This window comes from Chelonia mydas, chromosome 1 (assembly GCF_015237465.2).
Source record: "Chelonia mydas isolate rCheMyd1 chromosome 1, rCheMyd1.pri.v2, whole genome shotgun sequence".
Taxonomy (NCBI): Eukaryota; Metazoa; Chordata; order Testudines; family Cheloniidae; genus Chelonia; species Chelonia mydas.
This window is the reverse complement of record NC_057849.1, coordinates 59,478,777-59,498,035: the sequence shown is the minus strand read 5'-3', so window position 1 is coordinate 59,498,035 and position 19,259 is coordinate 59,478,777. Positions and strand designations below refer to the sequence as shown.

The 19,259-nt window shown below is 42.4% G+C and overlaps 1 protein-coding gene across 1 annotated transcript in view; it reads right to left on the bottom strand.

The window, feature by feature from the left end:
* Positions 1–14,746, bottom strand: part of SIAH3 (siah E3 ubiquitin protein ligase family member 3) — a 69,193-nt gene extending 54,447 nt beyond the window's left edge. Inside the window, exon 1 of the mRNA XM_007058762.3 lies at positions 14,514–14,746. Within this exon, the coding sequence (XP_007058824.2) occupies positions 14,514–14,648 (135 nt within the window). The 5' untranslated portion in view covers positions 14,649–14,746. The remainder of the gene's footprint in view (positions 1–14,513) is intronic.
* Between the last annotated feature and the right edge of the window lie 4,513 nt (positions 14,747–19,259).

Here is a 19,259-nt window from a genome sequence, read left to right as displayed (position 1 = left end):
TCCCCTTGTGTTATCTACCAGTCAAGACCCCCGTAAGGGCATTGAATTGATAGGTTTTGAGTTTACCATGTAACATTAGGATATTGGGTGGATGTAAGTGAGATTTATGTGTCCCCTGCCTTAAAGGTCAGAAGCTAAATTGCTTGTGTTGAGAATAACTCACTTTATTCAGAATTCTGCCTGCAGCTATACCCCCTCAGGCTGCGAGCTTGTCATGTTCCAAACTCAGCAAGGCCTGGTCAGTATGTGGATGAGAGACTGCCAAGGAAAACTAAGGTTGGTACAGCAGAGTTCTGATTCAGTAGGCTCCACTCTGTCCATTTAAGTTAGTACAATGCTGACAAATGCCCCAGAATGCTTTGCTGTGGTGGGTCTTTCTTATAGAGGAGACATGACTAATCATTAAAGGGGTTGTCTTCACTTGGAAAATACATTGAGGTTGGCAACTTGCATGACCCCTTGACCTTTTTTCTAGTGAGGATGTGAGTTAGCATCTTCTACCTCAATGTAGCAAGTTGAAGTCTACCCCACGTGGAAGTCTACATCAAGGTAGAAGGTGTTAAATTGTGTCTTCACTAGGGAAAAAATAAAGGTGTAATTCAAGGTGAGCTACACTGAATGTGAACGCTCCCAAAGAGACAAGGGCACTTTTCACAAGCGGAAGGTTGTTAGTACCCTCATCCTGGCCAGCCATAGTATCCCAGCTAACTTCTTCTACCTCGGATTATAATTTTCTGTTACCTAAGCAACCTCACAACCCCATATAGTTTCAGGTGGGGAAAACTTTCTTCACTTTCCCTCCTAAAAGCAAACAGATAAACTGTGCTGAGTAATGCTGGTGCAGAATGATTGCTTCATTCTTTTCCATTGGTGGCTGCATATGAACAGTGGAAGAATGATGCCTACACACATTATTTAACACTTTTTAAATGTTTTATATTTTCAACGTACAGGTTAATCATCATGAAGTAATTAGGGCCACAAATATGAAATGTGGGTACCTACAATTAACTTCCAAATTCCATATTCCTACTCCAAAGTACATGTAGCCAGACTGTGAACTGAGCTGAGCACCCACCAACCTCACTGAAGTCAATGTGATCAGCAGGTTTCTCAGCACTTCTGAAAAATCATATGGACCTTATCTACAGGTCCTTCATTTAGATTTAGGAGCTTAACTTTAGGCACCCACATCTGAAAATTTTGGCTCAAGTCTCAAAACACCCACATGAGGTCAGAAATGATTATTAACCAAATTTTACAGAGAGCAGGCAAGACACAGAGAGGTTATGGGACTTCCCCAAGACCAGGCAGTGAGTTACTTGCAAAACTGGGATTAGCTTTAGGATCTCCTGGCTCCCAGCATCATACTCAAGCCACTATACCGTGTTGCTTCTTCTATTTTCTGCTCTCAGTTATATGCAAGCATCAAAGTGCTCAGAAATGATACAGTGATACATGAATTATAAATAAGTAAATCAGTTAGGCTTTAGGTGAGCTGTAGCTGAGGGCAGAATTTGGCTCACGGTATATGAAGTGTATTGGCATCCTTCTGAAGGAAAAGAGCTACGTGCATTATGTTATTTCATCTGCAACTTTCATGTAAGCTGTAAAAGTCAAGAACAAAAAGGGTTGCTTTTATAAAGAGCTGAGAGGCAGGTTTCAGCATCAATTATTCTTCCCTGCTAGTGAGTCAAGAAAAGGTCTTTCCTTCCTTACTAACATCTGCTTCTTTAGTCAGAGTTCTCTTGGTAAAGGAGGTCGGTTGGCTTCTGGCAAATCAAAGTGACTTTAGCTTAAGCACTAATCAGGCATAGTGCCTTGACACCGCCATTGGTAACATACTGTTGCTGCTGGATTTATCTGTGAATCAAGGAAGACTCTTTCTAATCATTGGCTCACTATTAAAAATACATTAAAGGGTGGAAAAATTATTGAGGGATACCTTGCAAGTTAAACTAACGTTTCCAGTATGACTGAAATGTTAAATTATCCACAATTGCCCTGCCAGGCCACTGGAGAGATTCAGCTAGTTTCAGATCTGTTTTCTGATAGTGCCGTCATCTTGTCCCAACAGCCTGAAAGAAAAATTCAGGCTTGGTAATCAGGACTTTCCGTTATTTACAAGCCTGTGGCTGTGTTTATACAACCTCGCCTAACCTTAGCTTTGAGTCTCCTTCTGAAATATTTTCTGTTACACTAAGAAATCCAGTCAAAGTTTCATTTGTTTTAAAGCTATATTATTTCCTGGCTGATTTACACTCTTCTGAGATTCCAGGCACAAGTTACAATTGGAAGGAAGATTCCAGTAAGGCTGCAAGGGGGAATTGGGTGAAATGATTTAGAACTACCACAAGTGCTTATATCTGTTTTCACAAGATACCTTAAATCTTGAGCTGGGTGAAGCCTATAAAAAAAACTGCCTGCAAGTAGTCGTTCCAGTTTAAAATGAATTTGATTCATCCACCTGGCTGCCTTATTTGTGTTCACAGTCTACAAACATTGAAAAGTGTGTGTGAAGAGTTCACTGCCAAGCCTTCATGCACAAGTGGTGTATTTTACAGGGGATAGGACCCTGACAGCAGTTCCTCAAAGCCCTCACTAGAGCCCTGGCACAGAGGAAATTAAAGTCAAACACGGATCTGACCACCCCATTTGCAAGTAGGACCGTGACCCACCAATTATACACAATTACTCTGTGGGAATGAGAGGACATTTAAACGCTGCATCCCAGCCAATAAGTATTATAAACAGCATAATTATTTTTAGGAATGACACCTCAGACAAGTCTGTGTGGCCTTTAACGTGATTGCTAGAGAACTGCTTGTGAGCAAGCCATAGAGTTAAAAAAATAATTATAACATTAATTTAATAAAAGCTAGGAATCCTTGATCCACTTGCAGACATTCCACAAGGAGAAAGAGGCTAAATTCATTGAGCAAATTATTCACTCAGCTCTACTTAAAACAGGGCTTGCTGTAGGCAGCTGGATATAGAGCACTCTGTCTTCTCCATTTAGTAATGTATTTCACATTGCCTGTACGTATCAATGAGTGACTGACATACCGCTAAGCATATTTTGGAATAATTCTCCTCATCTCTGGTCTCCCCTACACCCACAAAGCCCCCCTTTACAATACATATTAAACATAGTTGTTAAAATGATATTCCTGGCCTGTTGATCTGCCCACATCACACCTACTGCCTTCAAATTACTCCACTGGCTCCCCTTCTCCACTGCAGTTTAAACTTCCTGTACTTGGACTAAAGGCCCTGCACAGCTCTGCCCCTGCCTGCTTATCCATCCTAGCCACCCACTGTGTCCGTCTCCTAATCAGCTTCAATGCCCTGTTTATCTGCTTCAACTCCCTTCCCTACGTATTTCCTGAGCTAGTCTGAAAAGCCATTCTCCACTTCTCCTGAAGAGCGCCATCTTCCATGACTCCTATAAGAAAGGAGTCAATGACATATATTTATTTTTGTATAGACCCGTTTTTTTAATTAAATATCTGTTTCACATTGCCAGGTATCTTCCACTTCTTCGCTGAGTATCCACACGATCTTAAGTCCATACCTTTCTCCTCTGCCTTCACCCTTTTGTTTTGTGGCACCTCTCTTTTTGAAATAATCTGAAATTAGATTGTATGCCCTTTGGGACAGGAAGCATGTTGCCTTATCTGTACCTTGAGGTAACTTGCACACACTTGTAAAATAATATTGCAAATGATGTTTGGATGCGGTGCTCATATCCATATCACCTGTGTTTATCTTAAAGAGGCATGACAATCTTGGCTGGATTTTCTTTTGGACAAACCAAAGGAACCATTTTCTGTTAGCTGTGGTCTCAGACCTGGAAGTGGCCTGGCCAGATTTATTACTTGTTAGATGATAGCTACCTATAATCAGAGACATCTTCTCTCGAGCTCTTAGTACCTCTCGGAAGAAGAAACTTACATGCAGCCCACAAGCCAAACCTGGCTCACACGGCTCTAAAATGTAGTTTACAATTGTCCTTATCGTTATCAGAGGGATGCAGCTAGTATAGACAACAGGACCCAATATGCAACCCTGCATCTTGATTGGAGCAGATGATGCATTGCAGTACGGGAACCAGTAGTTTTTCTAGCATGTACCTCCCTATTAAAAGGAGAGGAAGGCTGAATTCTACTCTGTTCTATGCAAATTAAGTGTGGCTCTCAGGCTCCTGGCAAGTTCCTACTACAGTCTCCAGCTGAATGAAATTTGGATACCTCTAGCATGAAGACAGATGACTAAGGCCCCAACCCCACAAAAAAATCTACACACACACTAAATTCTAAGCATGTGAGTAATCCCTTTAAGTTCATGGTACTACTCCTGTGCTTAAAGTCCAGTACAAATCTGTTTGCAGGATGTGGGTCTGCAATGCTAAATATTCTGACACTGTCAATAATGTCATCCTGAAGTTACCGTCTCAGACTCTCATTTCAGCAAAGCCTAAAGGTGACCGTAACCTTTCGCCTACCCCAGCCAGGACACAGAACCCCCTTTGTGTTTATTTACTAGGTTTTCACACTTATTACTTTGCTTATTTTCCACATGGCAGTCTCTAACATTGTAAGCAAGTTTTCATTTTCTGGTGGAGTGATGCTCTTCTCTGATCTGTTGAAGCCCACCCCATTGTTTATCTGTAGCCTTTATTTGTTTTCTACACAATAAGAGGAAAAAAATCTGATCAAATCAGTAACCTATCTCGTTTGTGCTCCATTTTTCTGTGCTTTGCTTTTCATTTCAATGGACAGATGGTGCCAGAGAAAGGACAATCTTGGTAAGCTCCAGGCTTGGGAGTCAGGGGATTTGGATTCTATTCCAATCTGTGCCACAGATTTCCTGTGGGATTTTGGCAAGTCACCTAACTTCTCTGGAGCTTGGTTTCACCATCAGTAAAATAAGGATAACAACACACTCCTTCTTCACAGGAATGATGTGCGGACAAATCCATTGTTTGCCAGACACTCAGAAATGCCTCTAAACATTGATCAGCTGCCAGAATCTTAACAACAGGTTCCCTCCTCATCCCATGAGGGGGTCGTTGCCCACCCCTGCCCCCCGGGACTCCTGCCCCATCCCACCCCCCCACATTCCTTGACTCCCCCTCCAGGAAGCCTGCCCACCCCACCCCTAAGAGCCAGAGGCACCTGCCGGGGGGCGAGGTGGGGAGTCCCGGTGGTGCTTACCTGGGGCAGCTCCCACGAAACATCCGGCAGGTCCCTCTGGCTCCTAGAGGTGGGGTAGCGTAGCTAGCGGGGGAGCAGGGGAAGCTGCCGGTCCCCCACTGATCACATCAAAAGTGGCGCCTTAGGCGCCAACTCCCTGGGTGCTCTGGGGCTGGAGCACCCACGGGGAAAATTTGGTGGGTGCAGAGCACCCACCAGCAGCTCCCCGCCCCGCGCCCGGCCCCAGCTCACCTCCGCTCCGCCTCCGCCTCGTCCCCTGAACGCACCGCCCCGCTCTGCTTCTCCGCACCCCCGCCCCGGCTTCCCGTGAATCAGCTGTTCGGCGGGAAGCCGGGGAGGGCAGAGAAGCAGGCCGCGGCTTCCCGCTCAGGCAGAGGGTGGCGGAGGTGAGCTGGGGCGGGGAGCGGTTCCCCTGTGCACGCCCTCCCCAGGTTACCTGCTGCGGCGCGGGCGGCCCTCCTCACACCCCCCGCCCCAGCTCACTTCTGCCTCCCTGGGCCTGAGCGGGAAGCCGCGGCCTGCTTCTCAGCCTGTCCCGGCTTCCCGCGCGAACAGCTGATATGCGGGAAGCCGGGGGAGGGGGGGCCAAGAAGCAGAGCAGGGCGGTGCGTTCAAGGGAGGAGGCAGAGGCAGAGCGGAGGTGAGCTGGGGCCAGGGATGGGGTGGTGTGGGGCGGGGAGCTGCCGGTGGGTGCTCTGCACCCACCAAATTTTCCCCTTGAGTGCTCCGGGGCTGGAGCACCCGTGGAGTCGGCACCTAAGGTGCCACTTTTGGCTGGTTAAATTTAGAAGCCCTTTTAGAACTGGTTGTCCCTCGCGGAACAACTGGTTCTAAAAGGGCTTCTAAATTTAACAACTGGTTCTAGCGAACCGGAGCGAACCGGCTCCAGCTCACCACTGCCTCTAAATAAGTTATCTGCTTCTTGATTCAGGTGGTACACTGAGTATATGTAAGGCAGCTCATCTGAAATGCCAGGATATTTCCCCCTCCCCTTCTCATAAAATAGAACACTTGGGTAGAACATGTTTCATGCATCAAGCGGAAATCTTGTATGTGGTGTTGGACTCTCAGGCCATCAAGCCTTTGTGGTTGCGCAGGAACAGACCAAATGGCGAACGATCACTACGGCCGACTGTCTGGCTAAGCGTTGAAGAAGAAGAAGCAGCTCACACTGAGATTACTAGAAAATCTCCATGAACCACTGAAATTTTACCCCTGGTGCTGCTATTCTCATTCCTGCCACTGAGCCCATATATCTCTATTACCAACAGGAGAGTGGGTTTGTGGGGGGGGAGAAAACCTGGATTTGTCCTGGAAATGGCCCAACTTGATTATCATACACATTGTAAGGAGAGTGATCACTTTAGATAAGCTATTACCAGCAGGAGTGTGGGGTGGGGGGAGATAAAACCTTTTGTAGTGGTAAACACCCATTTTTTCATGGTTTGTGTGTATAAAAAGATCTTTTGTACTTTCCACAGTATGCATCCGATGAAGTGAGCTGTAGCTCACGAAAGCTTATGCTCAAATAAATTGGTTAGTCTCTAAGGTGCCACAAGTACTCCTTTTCTTTTTGCGAATACAGACTAACACGGTTGTTACTCTGAAACCTGTCATATATCTCTAGAAACTAATTCCAATAAACAGAGATATTGACAAACGTCTGAAAGTACATGATGCATTCAGATTTAGCCACATGTTTCCATTCAGATCAATGAGGGGAAAGGGGCTAAATCTCTCTGCTTTTACAGTTCCTGAATATCTTCTGACTTGACTGGTGATTGTTTTGCTGGTGTAGTCTAGCAATAGCTGAATTGATTGCATGGAACAAGTAGTTGATTGAATGATTGCAATTTTGTTTCAATTACTTAAATTGCAAATAAGGAACCCAATCCTGCACTGAAGTCTGTGGAGTGGGGACAGGAGCAGGCCAAAATCAGATTATTAAAAAGAAGCAGGAAAACCTTTTGCTTCAGGTTGTCTAACAGCAGGCAAGTAGCAGTGTGAGGAACAACAGAAAGGAGAGGAAGGCACTTAACAGAAAGAGACAGGCTATGAAAAGAAATAAAAATGAAACAATCCGATAAGGTGCTTAATGCCTTGACAGTCAGGCTTTCAGTTTCTAAATAAAACACCTATCAGGACAAAAAGGCATGCTAGGAAATTGCTCACATTTACAGCTGTGTCCAGACAAAAACCTCAGCTCCGAACACTCTCAGACTGGCAAAGTTTGGATCTGGAGCAACTGAATTTGGCAGCTTATCTCTCCTCGCATTACAGCATCGATTATAAAAATTGAGCCTAATGGAGGCAAAATATTTCCTAGATCCCTTTTGATTTTCTAAAGAAAGCTTCATCCTATCAAACGGAAACTGCATTCCTTCCCTTCCCACCTCCCAGTCACAGGCCTGAGGGCAACATCTCTCAAGGCAAATGAAGGGGTCTTTTATTTTCCTTTGTGTGTGTAAATGTTGTGCACGTGAGAGGTGCCAGATTGACAGCTCTGGAATCCTCTGTGTAAACTGACTCCCCGGGTTATTGATCCCTCTCATATGGCAGGAGTATTAACCTTTGTCACCCTGACCCAGGTCAGATGAGTAGAACCAGGAAATAAAGTCCAGTCTCTTATCAGTATGCCCGTGTGTCATACATTTATCACAGCTTCTGTTTCGTCCCAGAACAGGTTCAGAATAGGCAGTGTCAATGTAAAGCTTCCCCACCCTCTACCTGGAACATGTCTTAACCCTGACTTGTAAGGAGGGTGAGAAGGTAATTCAGTCTCCATGAACATTACAGTGTTGCCAGCTTGGACAATTTTATTGCGAGTCTAGCCATTTTGAAGGTGTGTTATGAGCCCACACCCCACAGGCCGGAACCGAAGCATCTCAGCTTTCATTTAAGAAAGAAAAGTACGTTTTTAGCCCTAGTGGGTGCAGAGAAAAGCTTGAAAACATAGACCCTAAAGTCTCCAACACCAAAAGACAAATGATTTTTGAGCCAAACTCATGATTTAGGGGTGTCTAAACCCATGATTTTGAATGCATGGGGTTGGCAATACTACATTTAATCTGTGGCTTCTCTGCTGAGTAACCTACAAAGCCTGCCAATTAGTGCCAGTTGCGATTATTTTTTGTGTGACACATGTCCACTGGGAACCGGATCGAGACCTATCAACTCATTGCACATTGTCAGGCCTTTCATTCACACATCTCTTTCGTTTGCACCCAGTGTGTTTGCAATAGTCACCCTATGGGGCTACATTCCTCCTGAGACGTATTAGCCCATTATGTGCAACAGAATTTAAGGACTATATTGAAAGATGACGGGTATTGTGTGTTGTGGGTGGGGCTGATGAATCAGCATGTGGGACCCTATTAGATAGCTAGTTATAAACACCTGCTGTCAAATCCCCTGCTGAGAAGATGGGTATTTCTCTAATATTATAAAAACTGCACTGACTTCTGTTGAAAATGCCTGACTTGAAACTTCTTGTGAGGAAATTTTTCTCTTTAATAAAATCTTTTTTAAATCACATTCCTCTCAACACCAAACAAAATTTATCTGTCCTGCTCCCAGTGCTGTATCATGACGGACAATAGCAATAGTTAATCTCCCTCAAGAGGGGGTGGGGGGCACTTTAAGACGATTAAGTCAGAAACTGTTTTTCCCTCCATTTCTTTTGCTTTATTTTCTCTTAGGAGAGATCGCAACTGCTGTTCTATGTGATTACATTTAAACTCAGAGCTGTCCTAATTTTAAACTGTAATGTCTGTGTTAGACATTTAAAATGGAGCCCTTGTTGCCCTGTGCTAAGCCTCTGTGGGGTGTGTGTTTGTGCATGTGCCTATAAACTCAGGGTTAATGGGTTACAATAGAGAAGAACTCCAGGGATTAGCTAGATAGAGGCATTAATAGATGGTCTCCCCCAAGGGAGAGTCAGTGAAGCATGCTCCCACATGCCTTTGATGCAGGAAAAGGGTCGTGCATGAATCACGATGTTTACGTTTGCACAGAGATGTAGCAAACTGCGGAGGTTTCTTGGCTATTTGTCATTACGCTGATTTCCAGGTTTACATTTTGACGCCTGCTCAGCTGAGGCAGTGGTTAAGGGATGCAGCAAGTCAGCTACGGTTGGTGCCTTCTCTAGGGACACTATGCTCACACCGAAGGCTTTAGCTAAAGCTTTTACCTCTTCTTCAAATTACACTGTGTCAAATACTAATTGAGGAATAACCTGAAGCTAATAAGGACTCATTTGCACTATCACACTAACCATGTTTATAATGTAGTATGTGTGTACATATTGTATTCCGAATGCCCTCTAGTGGTTATTGTTACTATAGTACTACATAAATATGGGAAATTGCCTGATGAACTAAACTAGTCAGAATCCTGAACCAGAAAGGAAGGGCTTCTGGGTGGGGAGAGTGGGAAAGTATAGCAGAGTGGGTTGTTAGCAGCACATTTCAAGCTGTCTCTCTCTTTCCTTACACTAAATAAATAATTAAATCCCACGTGTGTGTACAATATACCACGGCACTTAATCCTGGTTCAAAGTCTGTTGGGGATAAAGTGGATTACAACACAGCCTGGCTGACCAGTGTGCGTGGAGACAAAGTATTATAACAGGATTAAAAACCCTTCTCTCCTACAGTTAAAGCAGATTTGTTTGGGTTTTTTAAAGATCTGGTTATAACAGTTTGGCCCTGTGAGCCATGCAATACTCTGAGCGGCTACAAGATTAAACGGTGCTTAGGCACCTCTTTAAATATCGTCCCTTATGATAATGTCATGAGAGCCTAAAGGTCCTATAGAAAGGACGCAAGATGGTCTTATAAGAACAACACATTTGAGAAAAGAATGACCGTATGTAATAAACAAAGGAAGGTGGCATTAATCACAACAAGATAGATTTCAGAGTAACAGCCGTGTTAGTCTGTATTCGCAAAAAGAAAAGGAGTACTTGTGGATAGAGTTATATAAAGTCACCAGGGCATAAATTGTAAACTTTTGGGGGCTTTTTATTATGTGTGTGTACAGTGTCTAGCGCAAAACAGCCTCAATCTTGATTAGGGCCCGTAGGCACAACATTAATAAAAATATTATATTATTGTTACTGTTATTGTTATTATTATTAATAATAATATTAATTAATAATAATAATTAAGGAGGACATACTCCATTGTAAGGCTGAACTGCTGCAGCAAAAGGAAAGAAGCAGAGACTTTTGAGTTCACTGGTCTTCTGCCATCCCTGTAATTTCCTGCCTTCCTATGTTCTGTTTGGGAACTGAAATATAAGACATGAAAGAGCTGACAGCTTCACCACCTCTCTTGTGGTCAGATTAGTAGGATCTGGAAGGAAGAGGAACCTGTACAGTGGAGTTATCATTAATGGGAAAAAGAAAAGAAAAGAAAAGAAACACACTGACCCTTCTTTACACATGAACCAGTGTACATTCCTGTTCTTTCCACGCAGAGAAAGTACTTAAAACTTTCACAGTAAGCTAAATGGCCTTTATCGAGGCGAAATGAGCATTGCTTCTTTAAGCAACCCCCTTTAATTATCTTGGTCTGAAAGAGCGTAATCATTTAGCTAGTGTCTAGCTACATAATAATGCTTTTGCCTTTTATTTCAAAAGGGAGGCATCACATTGTCTGTATGCTTGAAGGAATCCCAGGTTGCTAAGTAATGGATATAATATGATTGAGAATGAAGGTGACCTATAGAAGCATGGTAAATACATGATTTTCTCTGCTCAGCAAGTGAATTTTGATTACAGCTCAGCACATGCCTCTGGTTTTAAGATGCTTGTGGCATTCTTGTGAAAGCTCATGAAAGGAGAAAGTACAAAAAGCTGCAAGAAAGAGAAATAGGCTTCAAAAAACCTATTTATACCCACATCAAATAAAGAAAATTGAGGGCAATGGTTGTAATCTTGTCTGTCCTTGTTTACAGCTGCCTGTGTTAGTCTGTCATACGAAGAGAAAATAACAGCAGATCAATACAGCTATCTGCATTGATATTTTAACTTTTTTTTTAAATACCACTAAATGGAGCATAAGCCTCCCTAGTTAAGTCTTTTCTGCCTGAGGAAGAATACATGTTTGTAAGTGTGTATTTTACCGCCAACATAGAGACCAGCACTAAAGGAATTGGTAAAGTGGCACTCTCTTTACAGTCATGGGGCTGAATTCTGATCGCAGTTACAGTACACTGGAATGAATCTGGAGCACTGGAATTCCTCTGGATTTACCACAGTGTTAGGAAGACTGGAACTTCGCACAATCTTGCGCTGCAGAATATTAGCATTTCCCTGCATTGCACTGGTCAGTAAACATCTTGGTAAATACAGGATCACGGAATCATGTAAAATGTACATGATGTGTAACCACAGAGCCTCAGATTGGGCTTGATCCTACATGCATTGAAAGCCCCTGTTGACTTTAATGGTGCAGGATGAGGGCCCTGGTGCAAACTGACTTCAGCGGAGCTATGCCAGTGTACACCAATTGAGGATCTGCCCATAAGGGGTGTGTCAAGATAATTGATCATATAAAGAAATGCGAAAAGCCTTTCATTTATTATTCGTATTACAGTAGCAATCACATCAGTGCTCCATTGTGCTAGGCGCGGCACAGATCTGGTTGCTACTGTAAGAGCAATCCCTGCCCAAAGAGATGATAATTTTAGTGTGAGCACAAATGCTCATCATTTTGGGTGAGGAAAGTGCTTGTGCTCATGGCCCTTGTTCTCGGTCAGATTTGTTACATCTTGCAGAGTTAATCGCTGTTTTTACTTGTTTTACATTTTAGGATTGTCCAAAAATAAATAAATAAATAAAAAATTATGGTTAAAATGACCAAATCATGGATAATAAAATATGGGACATCAAAGTTTGTCATAATACTATAAGTCACCTAAGGAGTATATTTGCCTTTTTATTTTAAAGTAATACATCACTTGTATTTTATTTCTAAAGTTCATAATGTCTGTAATTTATTACATATTTGTACAGTGCCTAGCACTATGAGGCCCAATCTGCTTGTAGTCTTTAGATGCTAGCCCTATGACAGTTAAATAACAGTTATCATTTTTCTAATGACCAAATGTAGAAATCTTTGAAGCTATTTCACTATTATAGTGTTCTGTGACAAGTTTCAAGTAATAGATCATTTATACATTAATAACTTTGCAGCACACTTCACTTTAGAAGTCATTGGTTTTTTTCATATTGAAATGGTTTCTTCACCACACTCTTGTCCCCCTAGTGTTATAACGTATGCAGTGAAACATGCTCGCTGGACCTGATCCTGCAAACCCACCACATGAGCCACTCCCATTGAAGGAAAGGGGCGTTTTTGTTATGGGTTCAATTCTGCTGTTCCACCGCATCTGAAACTCCCATTTGCTTCAGTGGGACTTCTGCATGTAATGCCTGAGGCAAAGCCCAGTGAAGACTCCTGATGGCAGTGGGCTCTGGATCAGGCCCCTGAAGGGCTCAGCCATTATGAACTCAGATAGTGAGACACTATTTATTTCTGGGGATAAAGAAGAGAAGCACCAAATTGTTTCAAAGCATTGGAATGTACAGACTGCAGCTCCAACTTGAGAGAAATTAAGAATGATCTGATTAACTGCAAGCCCAATCTGCCAAAGTGCTGAGCACCCTAAACTTCCACTGCCTTCCATGGGCACTCTACATCCGGCTGGACTGGCACCTGTCTCGGCTCCACTGCATCTCAACTGGCAATAACCTAGGACACTCGTTCCCTGCTTGTTGTTGTTGTTTTAAGCAGAATGCTTTGATGGTCTCCTGCTACCGTGAGATATCAAAGGGGTTAAAATAGAATTACCCATTTTGTTAAAATATCTTCCCTCCACATACAGAGTCTGTATATTTCTTTCTACATAGTTCCTACCTATTCTGAACAGACACATCATACCTTAAGATAATAGGTTTTTTAAATAGGTTGTACTGGTGGGGGAGGGAGGGAACCACTTTGCAAGAGATGAGATGAGAAGTGAGCTAGTCTCTAAATGTTCCCTTTGCAGCCCTGCAATGCCTGCCCTACCTCATCCACGCTGCTGGGGGCTCCCAACGTGCTCTTAGCATGCTTAGAAACATACCCTCCAGGAGTGGCTGTTCTTCTGACCTCGTCTCATCAGCGTGACTCCCCAAGTTAGTGTTGTCCGATACTGTAAATAGCATTCCTAGCAGCCTGCATTTTGTGAGCGCTACTTTCTGGAATAATGAAAGACAAGATTGTGGTGGCAATAACCAATGGCATTTTAAAGGCATTTAGGTGCCTACCTGCCATTGGCCCCGAGTTCTGAGCCGAGACCCGTTCTCTCAAAGGATCCCCTAACACCCTATGCTGGGAAGAGGTTCCCTTTGAGGTCCTGACAAGGACTTTGGGACAGCCAAAGAAGAGTCTGCCTAAAGAATCCATCTGTGGTTTTAGATGAGGCTAGTGCATGGCAGGACAGGACATTCTGTTCAAGAGAGGTCGGTGAGGACCTCCAGCAAGCCAAGATGTGCATTGATAAAACTGCTAATTTATTACCATAATAAACCCATTAAAGACTCCCAATAGTCTGCCTCACTAGTTGCTTGGTTCCTCTCTAGATGAGATCACAATCATTGGGTTTGGGCATAGGCTCAGCTATGTCAATGGAAATCTAGAAACTTACTAAGAGCATATAGCAAGAGGGTTATTGTATGGTGACTATAAATGGTTTTGCTTTATTAAGGCTAATTTAAACTCATGACTAAAACATGTTCACCTTGCAAAGGACTAGGGTCACTTTATATGCCAGATGAAATTGATCAAATTCCCTTTAGAAGAAATAGACAAACACTCAAAGAAAACCTTTCTCTCCCCCTCTCCAGCTTGCTAGTCAGCAGCACTTTACCCTTTGGTATCAGACAGTTCGGAAGGATTTCCAGGATCTGTGTTCGCAATGCTTCACAAAAGGAAACAGATTTTCATTAAACTAACTTTTCCAATAATTTTTTCCAAACATTTGCCTCTTGAATATTTGATACACAGACGAAGGGGGAGGAGGGACGGGCTACTAGCGGGAGAAGTAACAACTTCACAGTATTCCCTGTAGCCACTGATTGCTTGCCTTTAGCTCTAAAGTAAACCAAACAGAAAGACCATATGAAACAGTCTCTTTGCTAGTAATGTGTTCACAACAATCTGCCTATTGTGCTAGAACATCATTTCACTCCCTATGGAGAAACAAATGAGTAGCAAAAAACACTGGAATAGAAATATATTTTTAACTCACCTTTAGGCTGTGTGTTGGGTTTACAACACAGACAAGTTGCCCAGCCGCTGAAAAAACCCTCTTAGCCTTGTAATGTTGAAACCTAAGGTGAATAAGATCTAATACAGCCCCAAAGCACTGGGTGAAGAAAAGCATCACAACTTTTGTTGTTGTTGTTTGGTGAGGAAAGCAATGAAGGAGACTGTCAGTCCTTGAGACTGGGGAAGGAGTACAGCCTGTGAGAACTACACTCCTGCATAGCTTAGTGTGCCTTCATATTCATCGTCAAAATAAGACGGTTAGAATCTTGCAGCAGTGGGTCAGCCAATCAAAAGAACCGGAATGTTATCCTTGAGGTCCAGAGACAGCCAATAACAAATGCTGCACCCCCCTACAAAAACTCCCTGATGAATTGAGCCTGGTGGAGAATGCATTATTGAACATTACCATACATCAGCACATTGCATTTATCTTGTGATTACAGCCAGCCATACATAATGCTGTGGAGATATGCAGACAAAATTGATTGTTTAATGTCTCCATTTATTAATTGACTTAATTTAACACAAGAGCTCTCTAATACCAAGGCTAAATATAAAACAGTAAAAAAAACCCACCAGTAAAACTGTGAGAAAGTAGCCAAATGGATTAAGTATACTCTATGTTTTACTTACAAAAGCAGCTCGGGAGAAAAATCAAATACTAGGAGAGTATTACAATTTCTTCTAGGGATTAAGCAGAAGCAGATCTGTATATATAAATAAATCTATATGTGTGCGTGTGTGTGTTTGCAAGCTGCAATTAGGATTTATAGCACTCTGATGTTTTCTGAATCTTATTCTCGACTATTTTTCAGCAAAGAAATTCCAAGTGCCCTAATACAGCTTTCTTAACAAGATAAGACCAGCTCTTCAGCTGGCGTAAATTGGCAGTGTTCCATTAAAGTCAGTGGAGCTATTCTGATTTACACTAGCTGAGGATCAGGTCCATAGTATCCAAAAAGTAGTAATTGCTGGATGCTGGAACTAGGAGAGCACAAAAAGGCACAGAGCATGCTTCTAAAAATAATGAAATACATGATGCATGAATGCACCCACACAGAGAAACGAACACTGAAGGAAAAGTGGCTTGTAAATCAATGGAATAATGACAGATGCAGAAGGCTTTTACTTGTCATTCATTTGCATAGAGGTGGGCAGCAAATTGCTAATTAACCACTAGATTGTCCTAGACATTAAAAATGGGATTAAGATCATGCATGCAAAATAACATGCTTTGCTATATTATTACTAATATATCTCTGCTTTGGTGAGTAAGGGACATTGCCCTAAACCATCAAGACTTGTTAAACTTGAGTCCCATGACAGGGCTTTACTGGGGTGGAAGTTCCATAGCAAACGTGTGGCTCAAAATGCTTATTCATTTTGTGGGAGAATTCTGTGTGATCTGTTGCTCTGCTTGTTAATAAATCAAAGAGGGCTAATTTAATTAGCTCTCTGCCTGTACTTCCTATCAGGGTGCTATTTAGGATTGCTGGCTAAGTACTCTGATGGCTTATTTAGCCTCTGTAATCCTTTTCCCTTCAGAGCATAACAGATAAAAGTAGCTCTTTGTTGTTGTTTTTTTAAACATGAGACCAGCTTGGATCAGAATTCTGCTCATGACAGACAAGCCCACATACCGAGCCAGCTCCAATCTGTGACTGAATTGTCACAACTGCTAGTTCCTAAATCAATACTGTCTCTGCCAGGCTGCCGAGGATCTTTGCAAAAACCTTGAATAGATAAATGTGTGGGATATTGTGAAATTCTGGTACAGTAGGTGATGCAAAGAGAAAAAATGGGGAACAGAAAATTTGCTTCAAAATTAGAACATAAGATATTCCTTGCAGTTCTGGGAGTTCTGGGAGTATGTATTGAGAATATTTGAAGAAGAACTGAGCAAACATTATAATGAATTTATTTGATTAAATTTAGCCTTTTTCTCTTCATGAATTATCTACAGACTATCAGTTTTTAAAATTTATTTGTTATTTGAAATTGTTCACACACTTTATGTGAACATATTTCAACCTAGAAGTTGTCGAAGCAGATATTTTGCAAATAATGTCTTGCAGTAATGAATGTTGTTCATTACTTATGATGTGTGATTTATCACTTAAGTGACATGGAATTATTTCTGTTTCCATGATTGGATGGCTGAAGTGTTTATAAACAGTAAGGACCAGATTTTTAAATGTATTTAGGTGCCTAAAGTTGCAGATAGGTGCATAGTGGGATTTTCAAAAGTGCCTTGGTGACTAACTTTGGCTCTAAATGGGCTATCAAAGATACTGTATTTCAAAAGGGCAATATACTGACATTTTCATGAGTCTTTCACATTCCACAAGTAATCTTCCAAATAGCTATTCACTGCTATGGTATGTTTGCAGAAAATGACTTGCAAGAGTGTGAATACAACTGAATGTATCTTGTGGTCATTATTTGTATTCATGTTCATCAATAGTCTTTTTCAGAATTGGACCTAGATACTCTTTATTTCTATTTTAAGAATATAGGGCCTAATTCTCCTCTCACTGACATGAGTTTTACACTGGTGTAACTCCATTCATTCAATTCACACCAGTGTGAGTGAGAGGAGAATCCAGCCCAGACACTGGATTTACTTGATCAATACACTTTAATTACGAATCCCTCATTTCTATAGCTCACTACTACTAAATCCAAAGGTAATTTAATTCCACATAATCTGACAGTGGGCTAGATCCTCAGTAGAATCTGGATCTGATAAACGAGCACAGCTCCAGTGACATCAGACATTATAATTGCATAATACTTCACATGATGCTGTTACTGCTTGGTCCTAATGTGATTATAGGGTCAACTGTACAAAAAGAGCACAGCGGATCTGTAATGTAAGGGTTAAAATGTTTCTGGTGTGTTCATAGGACCTTTATTTCCCCCTCCCCCCGTGATTTGCTCCTTCTAAAATTCACATGCAAGCTGAAAACACTTGTTAATTTGTCAACATTCCCTCCCCATTGTCTGAAGAAGAAAACAAGTGGCTACACTGTAGAACTTGACCGGGATGGTTCAGATGCTGCAGCTGCAGGGGTCCCCCAAGTCTCGAAGTCTGATGCCGTCGAAGACAGATGGAAATGCTATTGTGAGGTTTTGCTGCTCGTGTTCCAGTGTTGAGTAGTGTGGGGTACATGCTGACTCAGAGCTCTGTGGAGAGATTGAGTCTCCTGGGGAGTTAGGAGACCTGTTTCTCCACTGCCGTAGTTCACTCTGTAGTCACTTACACCTGTGCACAGTGAATGCGGGTGGTGCCAAATGCTATCACTGTGCACGTTTAACTGTGCAAGGTGCAAGGCAGAGGTGAGTCAAGCCCAAGACTTGTTTCCCCAGGGAATTCCACACCATCCCCAATTCGTATGGCATAGAAGTTTCAGGATATTTGTGAGGTCACACTCTGAACGTTGGACCTTCCAGCAGGGAGCCACAGTCATATAACTTCCCAGACTTGCTTGTACCAGCATGAGACCTAAGTTCCTAGAGAGACTATTGCTGCATTAATATTTTTAAACTCTCCCCCAGGTACTACATTTTTGCTGAGGCAAAGTGTCCGTATAAATTATGTATAAACAAGGCAAAGAACAAAGTGGGTGAGAAGTCAGAGCTTTTGCCAGCCATGAGGTGAGGCTGCAAGGAGACTAGGACCCTGGAACTATCTAGTTACTACTGACAGACTCCTCACTGTGTTGGCTGAGCTCCTGAGGCTAGATATCCATTTTGCCTGCTTTGTTTTTAGCGGGAGTTGCTGAGGTGAAATTGAGACTCTAGTTAGGAACTGCAGGTGTCCAGGCATGAGGAAAAAAGATTGCAAAATGCTAAATTGAAAGGTTTCAGTCTGATTTTTTTTTACTAGACACCTTTTGGGGTGACCTTTTAAAATTCTGCCTTCTCTTCCTCCTTTCAGCATCCTTACTCTCTCTGGGTCACTTCTGGCAAGTGACAGGCTGTCAGTATATTGGACCAAATTCTGTTCTCACTTACACCTGTGTAAATCTGCATTAACTCCATTGAAATCAAATCAACTACTCTAGATTTACTCCTGTATAACTGATATTGGAATCTGTCCCATTATGCTCCAGCAGAAGGAAATGTAATGTTTTTCAGACAGCATTTGTGAGAGCCTGGATCCTGAGGAAGGATGAGGCAGACACTGCCTGCAGGATGCAGTGCTTTATGAGTATCTACTCAGGCAGGTTATTAGCTTGTTTGCATGACCCCATTACTGACTCCCTGTAAGACTTCAGGCAAGGCTGCTTGACATAGGACATCCCCATATACATATGGCCCAGGTATTATAGATTTATAGTGCCTTGGAACACACAGGTCAAGCAGCTATACTGATGCCCTCTTGCAAGTACAGCCTAGATTAGAGTATACTGCCTTCTGCTTCGGGGAACGACCCCTTGTACATATTCTATACCAGGGGTCGGCAGCCTTTCAGAAGTGGTGTGCCAAGTCTTCATTTATCCACTCTAATTTAAGGTTTTGCGTGCCAGTAATACATTTTCACGTTTTTAGAAGGTCTCTTTCTATAAGTCCATAATATACAACTAAACTATTGTTGGATGTAAAGTAAATAAGGTTTTTAAAATGTTTAAGAAGCTTCATTTAAAATTAAATTAAAATGCAGAGCCCCCCGGACCGGTGTCCAGGACCCGGGCAGTGTGAGTGCCACTGAAAATCAGCTCGC